A 12,337-nucleotide genomic window follows, 5' to 3' on the forward strand; every position below is an offset into this window, starting at 1 on the left:
AATTAAAAAAAAATAGCACCAGGTGCCACTTTAACACCAGTTACTGGAAGGTATCTGAAAGTGTTCTCTAAAGTGTTTTTCTTCAAAATAATACTTTTTGTTGAAATGCCTTAGTTATTTTGTGGAAAAGGTGTTCTGGTAGCATGGTATAGACAGGAGAAAAACTCATTCAGCTGTTGTGCAGTGAAGATAACATTTCTTTTCAGAATTGATCCATTGCCTATGAATTGTTCTCTAATTCTGATCTCCAGTGTACAGTCAATGCATCATTTCATTATTGCTATATACAACCGAGGGAAATCAACTACTTTTGAAGAAATAACTTTTTTCAAAAATGCAATAAAATCTAAAAACCCAGTCCACCATTGCATTCATAAGCGCAATATAAGTTCATCTCCATCTCCTCAGACATACTGCAGCTCCAGTCCAGCCTGATATAGACTGAAAATGATCACACTGTAGACTCTAAACCTCTGCTGCCATTAAGTGGGGTTCTTTCCTATTCACTGACATCCATTCTTACACAAATGGGATTGTTGGGTTCCTCTTTATAGTTTAAGGTCAATGACTGTAATAATTATTACAAATAATTAGTTATTTGAGGTACTTATTTGTGATTTTGCTCTAAATACTGTAAATAAATATAAAAAAACTAAAACTCACGTTAGAGGAATCAAAAGATTTCATTCTTATTATCAACTTCAACTGGTAGAGGTCAAACGGGTCTAGTCAAATCAATCATTTGGCCTAGATTAAAGATTAAAGGAAGTGTGCATAGTTGCTACTGCAATCTTAACCAGTGCTAGTAACAAGAACCCACAGAACTGTCATTAGTGCATTGTCCGACTCAGTGTACTGCCCAGACACAGACAGTATTTAAATGAATTCACATATTTATATAGCGTGTCACGGGAGGAGTCTACTACTGTACTCAATCACCTGCGCTCAATTCTACATTGATTGGTATGTACAAAGGAAACCTGCTTAGATTCATACTTAGTAGTGATTGATACATCTGTACTCACGCATCTTTACATGAGGCTCCTGGGGCCTCATGTACTTACCAATCAACGTAGCATTGAGCACAGACTCCTCCCATGACACGCCTCTATATAAATATGTTAATTTAATTAAATATGGCCTGCATCTGAGCAGTACGCCGAGCCGTGTGTGCAGGTGTTAATGCTGCTGTTCTGCACAGGAGCAAAAATAAAATTTGTACGTTGATGAAACAAAAATGTTTTCTGTTGACATGTGTCACTTCATCCTGTGACGGTGCTTTTATAGCGATGTCTCCAGTTGATGGGTCTGATTGCATCAGGTAAACCGGCTCTCGCTGCAAATTGCACTTTAATGTTGCCCTGATCAATCATTATATGGGAACCTATGCCTTGCTCATATATGAATGATTGCGTCACACACAGCTGGCTCTGCTCGGCTCAGGGTCATATACGAGACCAATCTGCAGCCCCCTCTGGATGCCCCTGTGGCTGGAACCAGTGTGGTCAACAGCTGGATGTCGCTGGTCGCGCGGGTTCTCGCTGTGTGTCGCTCCAAGAATGGGCGCCTCTAGCAGACTAGATCCTCTATCAGATGATCTAACACGGCTATACAATATGTTTGCACCGTTTTGCGTATATTTTAATATCATCTTATTGGTTTGCAGATGTGTGGCTGTATTTTAATTATTTTTTGTTTTTTTCCGGTAACTAACGATTGTTTTCATGTGAATAACAGCCAGTGAGCTACCGTAGATCTGCGCACGTTTCTACTTCACATTTTGATACATCTGACCGTAGGTGTACAGTAGATTCAAGCTCACGCCAGGTTTTCGTATGAGGCACAAGGTCCCTAGCATTTCTGTAAATTCAAATGTTGCTGTCATTTTCTCTTTTTGTTGTTGTGTTTTGTAAAATGTTGTTGCGTTTTCTCTACTTGTCATTGTGATTTGCACTTCTGGGCCGCCGCAGAAAGGGAAGGACATAGCAGGCTGCAGATCACCGTTTCATATCCAGAGCATGAAGGCCATGTCACGATCTCTCCACGCCTCTGTCCTTGTGTTTGTATTCTCCCGTAGCCTCAAGAAAGCAGTTTACATACATTTAGTAATCTTTGTCTTAAATTTACCATTAAACATAATAATTCAGCTGTCATCATCTATAAACTGAACCTTTGCCAGCTAAAACCACTGTTTACTTTACCTTCCCTCTCTCTCTCTTCCTCACATGCAAACAGTCTGTCACAATGTCAAGAAGCCAGTTAATTGGCGTTTCAGATTTTTCACATTTTAACGTTTGAATAATGCTAACTGAAGGGTTTGTGACAGTGAAGCTCTAGGTCAAAGATCAAGGCTGTGCGATAACAAAGCCTGCAAAATGCACGTTATGCAAGACTGGATACAAATGTTGTGTTAAGGTCTTGGAGATGTGGCCTGGAGACATACTGGGCAGAAGAAAGGTCAGTAGTGAAGTGAGCTGCACTGTTTTTACTGCAAGTTACATTTGCTGCTCTTTCCTTTGCTTCTCTATTTTCAGCCTAGATTTTTACTAAATCTACTTTAATCTTTGCAGAATTAAATTTACTAACACGTGTGTAAAAATGTTAAATTGGTATCAAGTAAAAAAAACTGAGAAAAACAGGAAACAAGGGGCAAGAATCACTCATCTCACAAACTCTCCCAAAATCACATTTAGGGAAAATCAAATTTGGATATGTTACCGTTATACAAATTAGTGTAGACCCTGGCAAGCTGTTTAGGATGTGCATGTACACCACCCCTTGCCCAACAACGACTGGGATAGGCTACACTTCCCCTGTGACCCTTACAAGGAGAAGCAGTTTAGATGATGGATGGACAAAGTCCCAGATCCACACACCATTACCACCTGCGCTCTCATTTACTAAAAAGTGCATACTTTTCTATCACAAAAAGACATGTACTGGAGACAGACTTACTGTAGGATAAGATAGAACACAAATTTATAATTTCACAATAGGGAAATTATTTAATTTATGAACTTATTTCTTGCTAGTGTGGTACCACGTCTAAAAACTAGGGACACTGGGAACTACTCAAAATGTATATTAAAATGTGGCTGCTATAAAACAAACACTGGTATTTTAACCATATGGGAGGGGTTTGTGTCCTTTGTCTGATTTACAGTTGTAAACCCTTGGAAATTAATGCATCATACATTCTTTGTTGTAGATACAACTACTTTTTAAAAAAAAGATAAGTCAGATTTTACAATTAAGAACTCAGTATTTTTTTTACTATTTAATTGGAAAAAGCAAATTGACTACTGGGGACATTTCACATATTTTGTATTTTGTCAAACTGCACTTGTACTTCACTTGTGAACACAAACTTTAAGTTGCATTGTGATTACTGTATACTGTATGTTGTCCAGCATCTTAAAAGTCAATGTTTGGCTTTGGGCTGGGCAACTTTGTTTTGGTTCAAACTAAAATTCTTACCAGTCTTTGTTCTTACCAGTAACTAACTTAAAAATACTTTTCAATTTTCAATTTTATTTAGCCTCTTGAAATTATGTACATTTGTACAAATCTTACCTTATCAACTCGTTCTAAATGAGAAATGAGTGTGAAGCTGAGCCAACAATAAGAGGTTCAAATACGTGAATACAGAGAAGAATATCCAAGAACATTTGAGAAAAGAAGATGAGCTACTAACCACTGATCCATGTGGCCTCAGGGTCATGAACGCTGAACTCCGATTTGTACAAATCTGTCACAATCAGTCTGGACCTGCTGCTTTCAGGGAGCTCCACTGGGAAAACAAACAGTTTCATCAATAGCAAAGTCCTGTCAGAGCAACACCTAAGACAGGTCTGATGCCAAGGTCTAGAAATAGGAATGGAAAAAAAAAAAAAAACAGTGGTAAACAGATGCAGTGATTATTGATCTGGTTCTTTATGCTTGTACGAGCATGTGATACACACACACACACACACACACACACACACACACACACACACACACACACACACACACACACACACACACACACACAGACACAGACACAGACACAGACACAGACACAGACACACACACACACACACACACTTTATGTTTCATATATCTGAGATTTCACCGCTTGGTGCCATGTTCCTACAGTACCCCAGTAGAATGTAACATAAATCACCCGCCTTCCCACACACACGGCACTAATTTTATTTACAGTACATGCTACAGTAAAAATGAAAAATTAAAGCATTAATGTACACAGTAACCTACCAGGCGTGAGAACAACTACTGACAAGGTGATGAGCGAGCAAACCACCACTATCACCAGCAGAGAGATGGCAATCCCCTTCCAGTTTCTCTGCGGCGGACTGACATCCACAAACTCCTGCACACAGACACACAAAAGTAATCAACACGGTCATCCCACATTGTTAACTATTGGACTTTCTGGGGCTAAATGAGGAGTTCAAGCTTGCAGTGGGCGTTCCCCCTTCACCCAGGATGAAAGGGTTAAGGTTCCGATTTAAAGGTCCATGCACATGCTTTTTTACGTGCTAAATAATGCTAAAGAATTTAACCTTGATGTCTTAATACGGTGTCTGTAACTTTTCATGCCAACAAGCCCACAGGGCCCATCTGAAAACGTGTTTTAAGCTCTTATCCACAACAATCTGTTTTAGAGGTGTGTCGCAAGCCAAGTTGATTGCCACACTTCTTTGAGGAAGCGAATAGCCGTGATCCGCTGCGGGGATCAAAAGCCATGGTCAATGAATCTATGCTAACAGCAAAATTGGCTACAGTACCTCGTCCATTAGTGGAGTTCAACCATATGTTTGAAGTCAAAAGGTAGGCTGTTGAAGTGGTTAAACTTTGACTGGTGTAAGGTATGTCTCAATGGCAATTTCACATTTCATTCAATTTATGTATTTATACAATATGCAACTTGATTAGCGGCCAGTTGCCAATAGCCTATGCAACCTGAATAAATAAAACAGGCTCCTAACACGACTATAGCTTGTGTGGGAGCATAGCTCGATAAACTAATATAAACTCATTTTTACACGTTCTTCTCTTACTCATATTGCTGCTGTGTCAAAATAATTTCTCCATAATGGGATCTTGAGCAGGGTGGCACAGTGGTGCAGTGGGTAGCGTGAAGCGATTCCCGGGGCAGACCGGGTTTGCATTCTCCCTGTGTTCACGTTGGTTCTTTCCGGGCTTAATTGGTCGCTCTAAATTGCCTGTAGATGTGAGTGTTTGTGAAAGGTTGTCTATGTGTTGCACTGCGATGAACTGGCAACCTGTCCAGGGTGTACCCCAACTCTTGCCCATAGCCAGCTCGGATAGGCTCCAGCACCCCGCGACCCCACGTACAGCATTAAGTGGATTAAGAATGGGATCTTCAGCTGCATCTTATATTTTGCCGTATTTGTCTGTAATTAGGTGCCAACAGTTAATGCCTACAAACAGCAACTGTTGCTGTCAAGACAATGATGTGTTTAATTCTTTTATTATTGTGACATGGTATTTGATATTAAAATTTAGATAAACCTTACCACAAGACGCCTGAACCAGTTGCCAAACCTACTGTCATGTACGGTTTAGGATCCAAGCGAGTATGTTTTAATGTGTATTCATATTCTTATACAGAACACATTTAATATACAGTACATCAGACAAACTGTAGACAATTACACATGCATTGAATAAATCAGTATCTCAGTAAAACGTTGTAAAATTAATTGAAATTCTATTTACAGATTAATCACTGCATAACCTACCTGGGAACTCTGGTTTAAAGAGTTGGTTCTAAATACATATTGACATTTTAACATTTTAATTGCTTTTAGTAATGTGTATGATATATCAAGTGCTAATATATAATAGAAATGTAGGTATTTTGTTTGTCTTCTTCATAAATCTGACAGTACTATATCTGTGTGTATCTCAAGTCGTTGCAGGTATCTAGCCTAGAGAGGTCTTGTCAGCTGGTGCTGGGGACTTCTAGGGTGAATAGTCTAAGTTGTCATCCCATATTCCCTGGTCTTGTGGATCAGGGCAGTGTTTCCTGAGGGACAAGGCACCTATGTTGGACTCAGACCACCTGTGAAATAACTAAATTACTGTTTTTGTTGAAATACCTGAATAAAAGTTCAAATAATATAAAACATGTTTTTTACAAGGGGAAATTACAAGAGTTCAGTTAAACAGCAATAGTCAAAGCCAACTTTATTATCAACCAATGCACCATCACTATAATGTTGGATAAGTTATCTTAACAGTTCAATGTGCAGGAGGAGTAGCCTGATGGATTAATGAAAAGAAGTAGGGTAAACAGACCATATGATGAATGGGTAGGATTCATTGTTATGTTGAAAGCACAGTTTCTGGAGTAGAACAGGTACAGTCATGGACAGTTGGCTGAGGAGATGTGGTATTTGGAGCAAACACATTTTCAACTTAGCTTTTATAGTGATGGTTTGATAAATCTTGGCATGGAATTAATGACCTCCTTTCTGTCAGGCTGCGCAAATTCTGCTCAGAGGGTCGGTGGGACAGGGATGTTAATAAGGTTCTCCATATAATGACCTGGGTCCAGCAGGACTTTATTGAAGATGGTCTCCATCAGGTTTTCCACATAATCTGTACCATAAGACAAGAATTACAAATTGCCCATAAACAGATTAAAATATTAAAATAAGTTGATCAACTGCATATAGAGTAAATATATAGACAATAATATAGCTCAGGTTATGAATACTTCAACTACAGCTACTCAAATGTGAAATCCAAAATCTCTGTCAAAATTAACTACCTATTAGCCAACAAATTATCATACTGATATTAAATGTACATACCTTTACTCCTGAGGTGAGCAACAACTCTTTTACGAGGTAGCTGTTTGCCTACAGCCTGCAGTGGCAACCTCCTTGCGTTTCAGTGGCTAGGATGCGCAAGCAAAAACAATGTCACACAGCTAGCTAATGTGGGAAATTTTGTGTTGTCATGAGATGCTGTGCCTCTGGCCGGGGGGGTCATCAAGAAGCATTTGGTTATCAGATGGTGGGGGTTTCACTTTGGTGACCACGGGAACATTGTTAAAGGAAGTACTGTAAAGTGGGGTTTACTGCACTCGTGTATCAAAGAATAGTCAACAGCTCACGTGAGGGTTTGTAACAGGGTATAAATACAGGTCTTGTGTCCTCAGTCCTTCAGTTGATACTTTGTACATAGAAAGATGTGCCTTATTGTACGTCTTAGATGTACTGTGATTGTGTGCAACATCATACATGTTAGGCTTTGATAAAACTTTCCATAACCCAAATTCACAGGTCTACAACATAAACATGAACATAACAACATAAACAACATAAACAACTCTGTAGTAATTCGACACACAGCTGACTCTCACAACTTACTGTTGCAGCCAAACCCAAGTTGTACTCATGGACTCATGCTCCAACATCATGTGGAGGGCTAGCGCTAGCTACTAACGCTAGCGGCTAACATGGTGCAGCTAAAATGTGAGTTAATGGTGAATGACCTCGGTACCATATATCACACGGTTCGAACTGGTCAAATGCTGGAGAGGCTTGGATTCCTCCAAGATGCGTGGCAGCAACTTGCAACACTGTCTCTCTCTGTCGCTGTAGGTGTTAGCATCAACTGTTCTAGCTATTAGCATTCCTTACAAAGGAGCAAAGCTAGATTATAAAACAGGGGTCTCAAACTGATGCCGATGAGGGCCGCTGCCCTGCTGGTTTTCCACCTCTCCCTGCCCCAGTGCCTACTGATTACCTTGACCAGGTATGTTCAGTCAATGACAAACTGGAAAAGCCAGCTCACACACCTAATCAAGGTAATCAGCAGAGGGAGCTGGAAAACCAGCAGGGACACCGGCCCTCAAGGACCGGAGCTCAACAAGTGTTATAAACAAAAAAACGTCTGGAGTACATACGTAGTATCAAGCATGTACTTACGTTTGGGGAAGCAGCAAGTGGATCACGTCTTATAGGAACAGAGCCCTTCTTCAACCTCAAATGAAGCATTAAATACACTCTTGTTTTCGAAGCAGTTGAAGGTGAAACGGTGTCCACATACGAACAAGCATTTAGGCAGCGGTGCCGGCGCTGGTCCATTTACAACAAAATGAATCCATAAACCTCTCCTTTCTTGCTACGCTGGTAAAATGAAAAGGCTGCGATGCTCGTTGGAAAAACCAACAACAGAGCACTTTCTGAACACTAATGGCCCCATGTCAGTTCGTATGACAGTGACAAACTGAACCGCGATGTTACAGGTAAATTCCAGTGTCCAGGTTTGTTTGGGCTGATGCTGCTTCTGTGAGTGGTCTAAAACTGTAGACGTACAGTAGACTTTTAGGTAAATTTGACACCAATCGTTCTTAGACCGTATTGAATAAAGTAGCAAAATGTGAAATAAGTAGGGATTGTACTTTACTGTAAATACTCAAGAAGTAAGTTAACTTGAACCAGGGAGTCATATAAATTTACCAAAGTACCAATGATTTTGCATTGTACAGGGACCTTTAAAAGTTGTTCCACAATAATTGGTAAAATGTAGCTAGGAGGTAATGTAATGAATGAGACAAAGGGTCACTTGTCCTTCTTTCCAGTGACAGCTGAGATTGGCACCAACACCCAGTCAGATAATGGGTAGATAAACTAATGAAATACAAGCCAGCTTTTTTGTCATGTTTTCAGATCAGCTTATCTTCAGTTGAGGGTTTAAAATATTGGTCCATTAGAGATTCATACAAAGTCACTGCAGTGCAAACATATGCAAAATAAAAAGCAGCTTCCTGACAACTACATAATAAATGTGATATTTCCTAAGTGGGCTATTTGCATGTATGTTGTGTGTTTAACCTTAATGATATTAGCAACTTTAGCTGCTATATCAGAGAACCTTTAGTGATTACTGTACTGATGAAAAGAGAAAAACAATAACTAGTCAATAACAAATCAATAACTAGTGGGCCACAGTCAACTTCTCACTATAGTTGACTGCTGTGACTGAAGAAATTCAATAAATATGCATTTTCCTATAATTGGCCTTCAATAAAATACCACTTTACAGTATCTACTGTAGTTAAACATTGCATCAGGTACAATAGTGTATAGACTATACACACTATAGTCACTTTAAACCAGTTCTAAAAAGGCAGGTTTCCATTCTTCTAAAGTCAGCTTCAATTCCAGAATTCTAGTTCATCAAGACTTTTAGTTTATAATCAGGATGTCACCATGTTTCTTGGGAAATAAGATGTGCTAAGGACAGAAATTAGTATCACATACAGTATAGAACCACTGTATAATACAGTATTAAACCTCCTTGTGTGCAGGGTTAAGGTTCAAGCATATTTTCTTTAATATCTGATAACGATTAAATAAGGAACTTTACTGTAGTTTTTTGTCATTTGTTTTGTAAATTTACCATTAACATTTTTATTGTTTAACCCCAATTCGACTGCATGTATCATATCAAACTTTAGGTAAAGAAAATTATACTGGCTGTCTCACTGCTATATTATAAAAAGGCACCACCTTAATCTTGTGTTTGACTGTCAACTATCTTGTGTGTAAATAATTTTGCTGCCCTGTACTGTATATACTGTTGGGGATTTGGCTATATTACAAAGTTACCCCTCTTTAATATTCTTGTTTACTTTGGGTGAATATCTTAAATATACATGTCAAAAGTACCAAAAGAAATGAATGCACATGCAGATGTTTCACTGAAATGTGAATACCCTGAGCTTTTACAATTATTGTAAAATGATCGTATGTATACATTTAAGTTTCCTAATACTACAAAATGGACTGACTGATTTGAGTTATTTTAGTCAATCAAGTTATTAGAGTACTTGTTTAAGTAAGAGAAGCACATGTGTATTTTTTCAAAACACAAACCATTAGGTAAGAATGGACAATTAGGATCAATGTAGGTAAAAACAGATTTAGTTTTTGAACAAACTGATAAAAGACTAAATTTATTGATTTGATTTTTCTCATTGTATAAATGTTTACTTATGAATGGCATAAATTACATACACATTACAGTATACTGAATGAAATGCATTTCTTTTATGACCCATTTAATTTCTAGTAATTAAAAAAAAAGGTTAAGTAGTTTTATTGAACTCCACAGCGAACGACCCATCTACAATTACAGCCAGAGCAGTATATTGTATCAAAAAGACAAACAAAAAAAACATAAATAATGTAATAATCTAAGCTTTTGACTTTTAGATTCTCTACTTTGTAGCATATAAAAGCTCCTAGACAGCAACAATTTATTTAATTTAATTTTTTTTCCCCCAAAATCTGTTCGCACCTCTGACCCTGCTGATGCTCGGTTACATCATTTCTCCGGACTGATCTTTTCACTCTGGCTTCATGCCTGAATGATCAAAGTTACAGAAACCAAGAGAAAGGAGAGGGAAAGAGAGGAAGGAAAGGAAAGTGATGCAAGGAGGATTTTAGTTCAACTGGACGTGTGCTTGCAAGCTTCCAGCAGTGACACTGCAGGGAACTGTAATAGGAAGCTGTCATGTGGTGTCTAATTCACCTTTCTTTAGAACATCAGTGTGGAGCCTTGTTCACACATCAAACATGTCAGGCTGAATGCTAACTTTTCCTAACAGCACTGCTTGGTTCTTTTGTGAAACTTACAAGGAAAATGTTGTTTCTGTGCAACATCAGAGAGAAGAAACAATGTAGCAGCTGAGAGAGACAAGCAGGAGGAAATTTATATCTTCTCATGCAGCTCTTTGGTTACACAGATACAGTAAGTAACCAGTAGGTAATGATTATCCTTTGAAGTCTACAAGTGTGTTTAGCAGTACAAAAGGTGCAGAAAGTGTTGTTCTATGATGTGAGACTTGCAGAGTCATCTGAAGGTGTGATAGCTCTTTATATAAGAAGTTGTCTGCATGTAGTAGAAATACTGTATACTGTATGTAGTATACAGTATTTCAGAAAGTAGCTAGATAAGTAGCAGATATATGCGTAGGAATCTTCAAATCTACAGTTTGCTACAAAATGTAGTGCTACATAAAATGTAGTCATATTATCAACCTTTTAACGGCAACTCTCTTGCACTGATTGTGAGTCATTACTATAAAATGCTTAGATTTGCTGATGAATATGCTGATTTTCAAGTGAACAGGGTCAAGCTGACAGTTTTGCTGTGTCCAGTCTTTATGCTAATATAGGCTATGGAGCAATGTAACTGTTGCTATACAGACACCTTATCTGTGTGTTTCTTTACTGTGCTATACTATACAATTTTGTGAACAATCTGAATTTCATTGATTTCAAATACTGTGGTAGTTCAATATTATATTATAAGCTATTATAAATCTAAAAATCTTTTTTTTTACAGCTTCCTTTATTGTCCACTCAATTATTTATTGTCAATAAAAAGAAAACTCTTTTCTTCTTATGTACTATTCAGTTGTCAACATTTCTAGTGCTAGATGTCAATTAGAGCTGAAGCTGCTGATCATTCTTGTACGAGAACGAGACTTTAATGCTCTGCCGCTTGTCTAGAGCTGTTTGTACCGTTTCTGTGAGCGATAGTGGCTTTATCAGTTATAGTAGCACAATTGGAGATTAAAAAGTTCCAGCTGTTTTCAAAAGCATTAATAACAAAGGCAAGAGAAGACCTCTACTTCGGAAGGAAATCCCTCTGAAGTGTTTACGCGTGGAAAAGCGATCAACTGTAGAATTAACCAATTTGCAGTTTAGAGACATGATATTAAAACAGTTTAATACAAAGTTAACCTCTAAAATGCAAACACGTCGCGCTGTGGTACTTTTATATTTCAAGATTCTGTGTATTTTTCCTATAATATTCTGCCAGCACCAGCATTAGCGAAGCTAATCTACTAACCGTACTGTAGTTTTCCCATAACGTCATTCCAAAATCTATCACAGGATGAATCTACAGAGGACCCACAGAGCATGTCTATCTAGCTGAATGAATGAAACCTAATGAAAACATGTGCGTGTACCTCATCCTGCTGCGACTCCTTGGGCTTTTTCTTGGTCGGATCCTTGGACGCGGTCATGGTACCGGAGCCACAGTCTCTCCCGGTAATAACATCCAAACCTGTCGGCGAGTCAATTTAGCGGCTCGAACGTCAAGCTAGTCGGGATGTGGACAAGGGCTACTTCCCGGAATACCTTTCAAAATAAAGACTGTGACTGTTTGATTTTAATTTTATCGCCGATGTTTGGGCTCTTACTCATGGAGACTGTTAGTTACGTTAATGTTTTTTCTTAATTAATTCATTAAGTGTGACAGCATATTAAATGAAAAAATA

General features: G+C 38.4%; 1 protein-coding gene across 5 annotated transcripts in view; it reads right to left on the reverse strand.

Moving 5' to 3' along the window:
- The window catches only part of LOC114845068 (inactive dipeptidyl peptidase 10-like), a 64,408-nt gene that overhangs the window by 35,381 nt on the left and 16,690 nt on the right, over positions 1 to 12,337 (reverse strand). For 2 of the 5 annotated variants that reach the window (XM_029132881.2, XM_029132874.3), the window contains exons 2-3: positions 4,258 to 4,372; positions 3,695 to 3,790 (exon numbers count right to left, since the gene is read on the reverse strand). In XM_029132881.2, coding sequence (XP_028988714.1) covers positions 3,695 to 3,790; positions 4,258 to 4,372 — 211 coding nt within the window. Of the gene's footprint in view, positions 1 to 1,935; positions 2,079 to 3,694; positions 3,791 to 4,257; positions 4,373 to 12,025; positions 12,173 to 12,337 lie in introns of those variants that run through there. The other 3 variants (XM_029132865.3, XM_029132890.2, XM_029132901.1) reach the window with 3 other exon arrangements.

Source organism: Betta splendens, chromosome 2 (genome assembly GCF_900634795.4).
Source record: "Betta splendens chromosome 2, fBetSpl5.4, whole genome shotgun sequence".
Classification (NCBI taxonomy): Eukaryota; Metazoa; Chordata; class Actinopteri; order Anabantiformes; family Osphronemidae; genus Betta; species Betta splendens.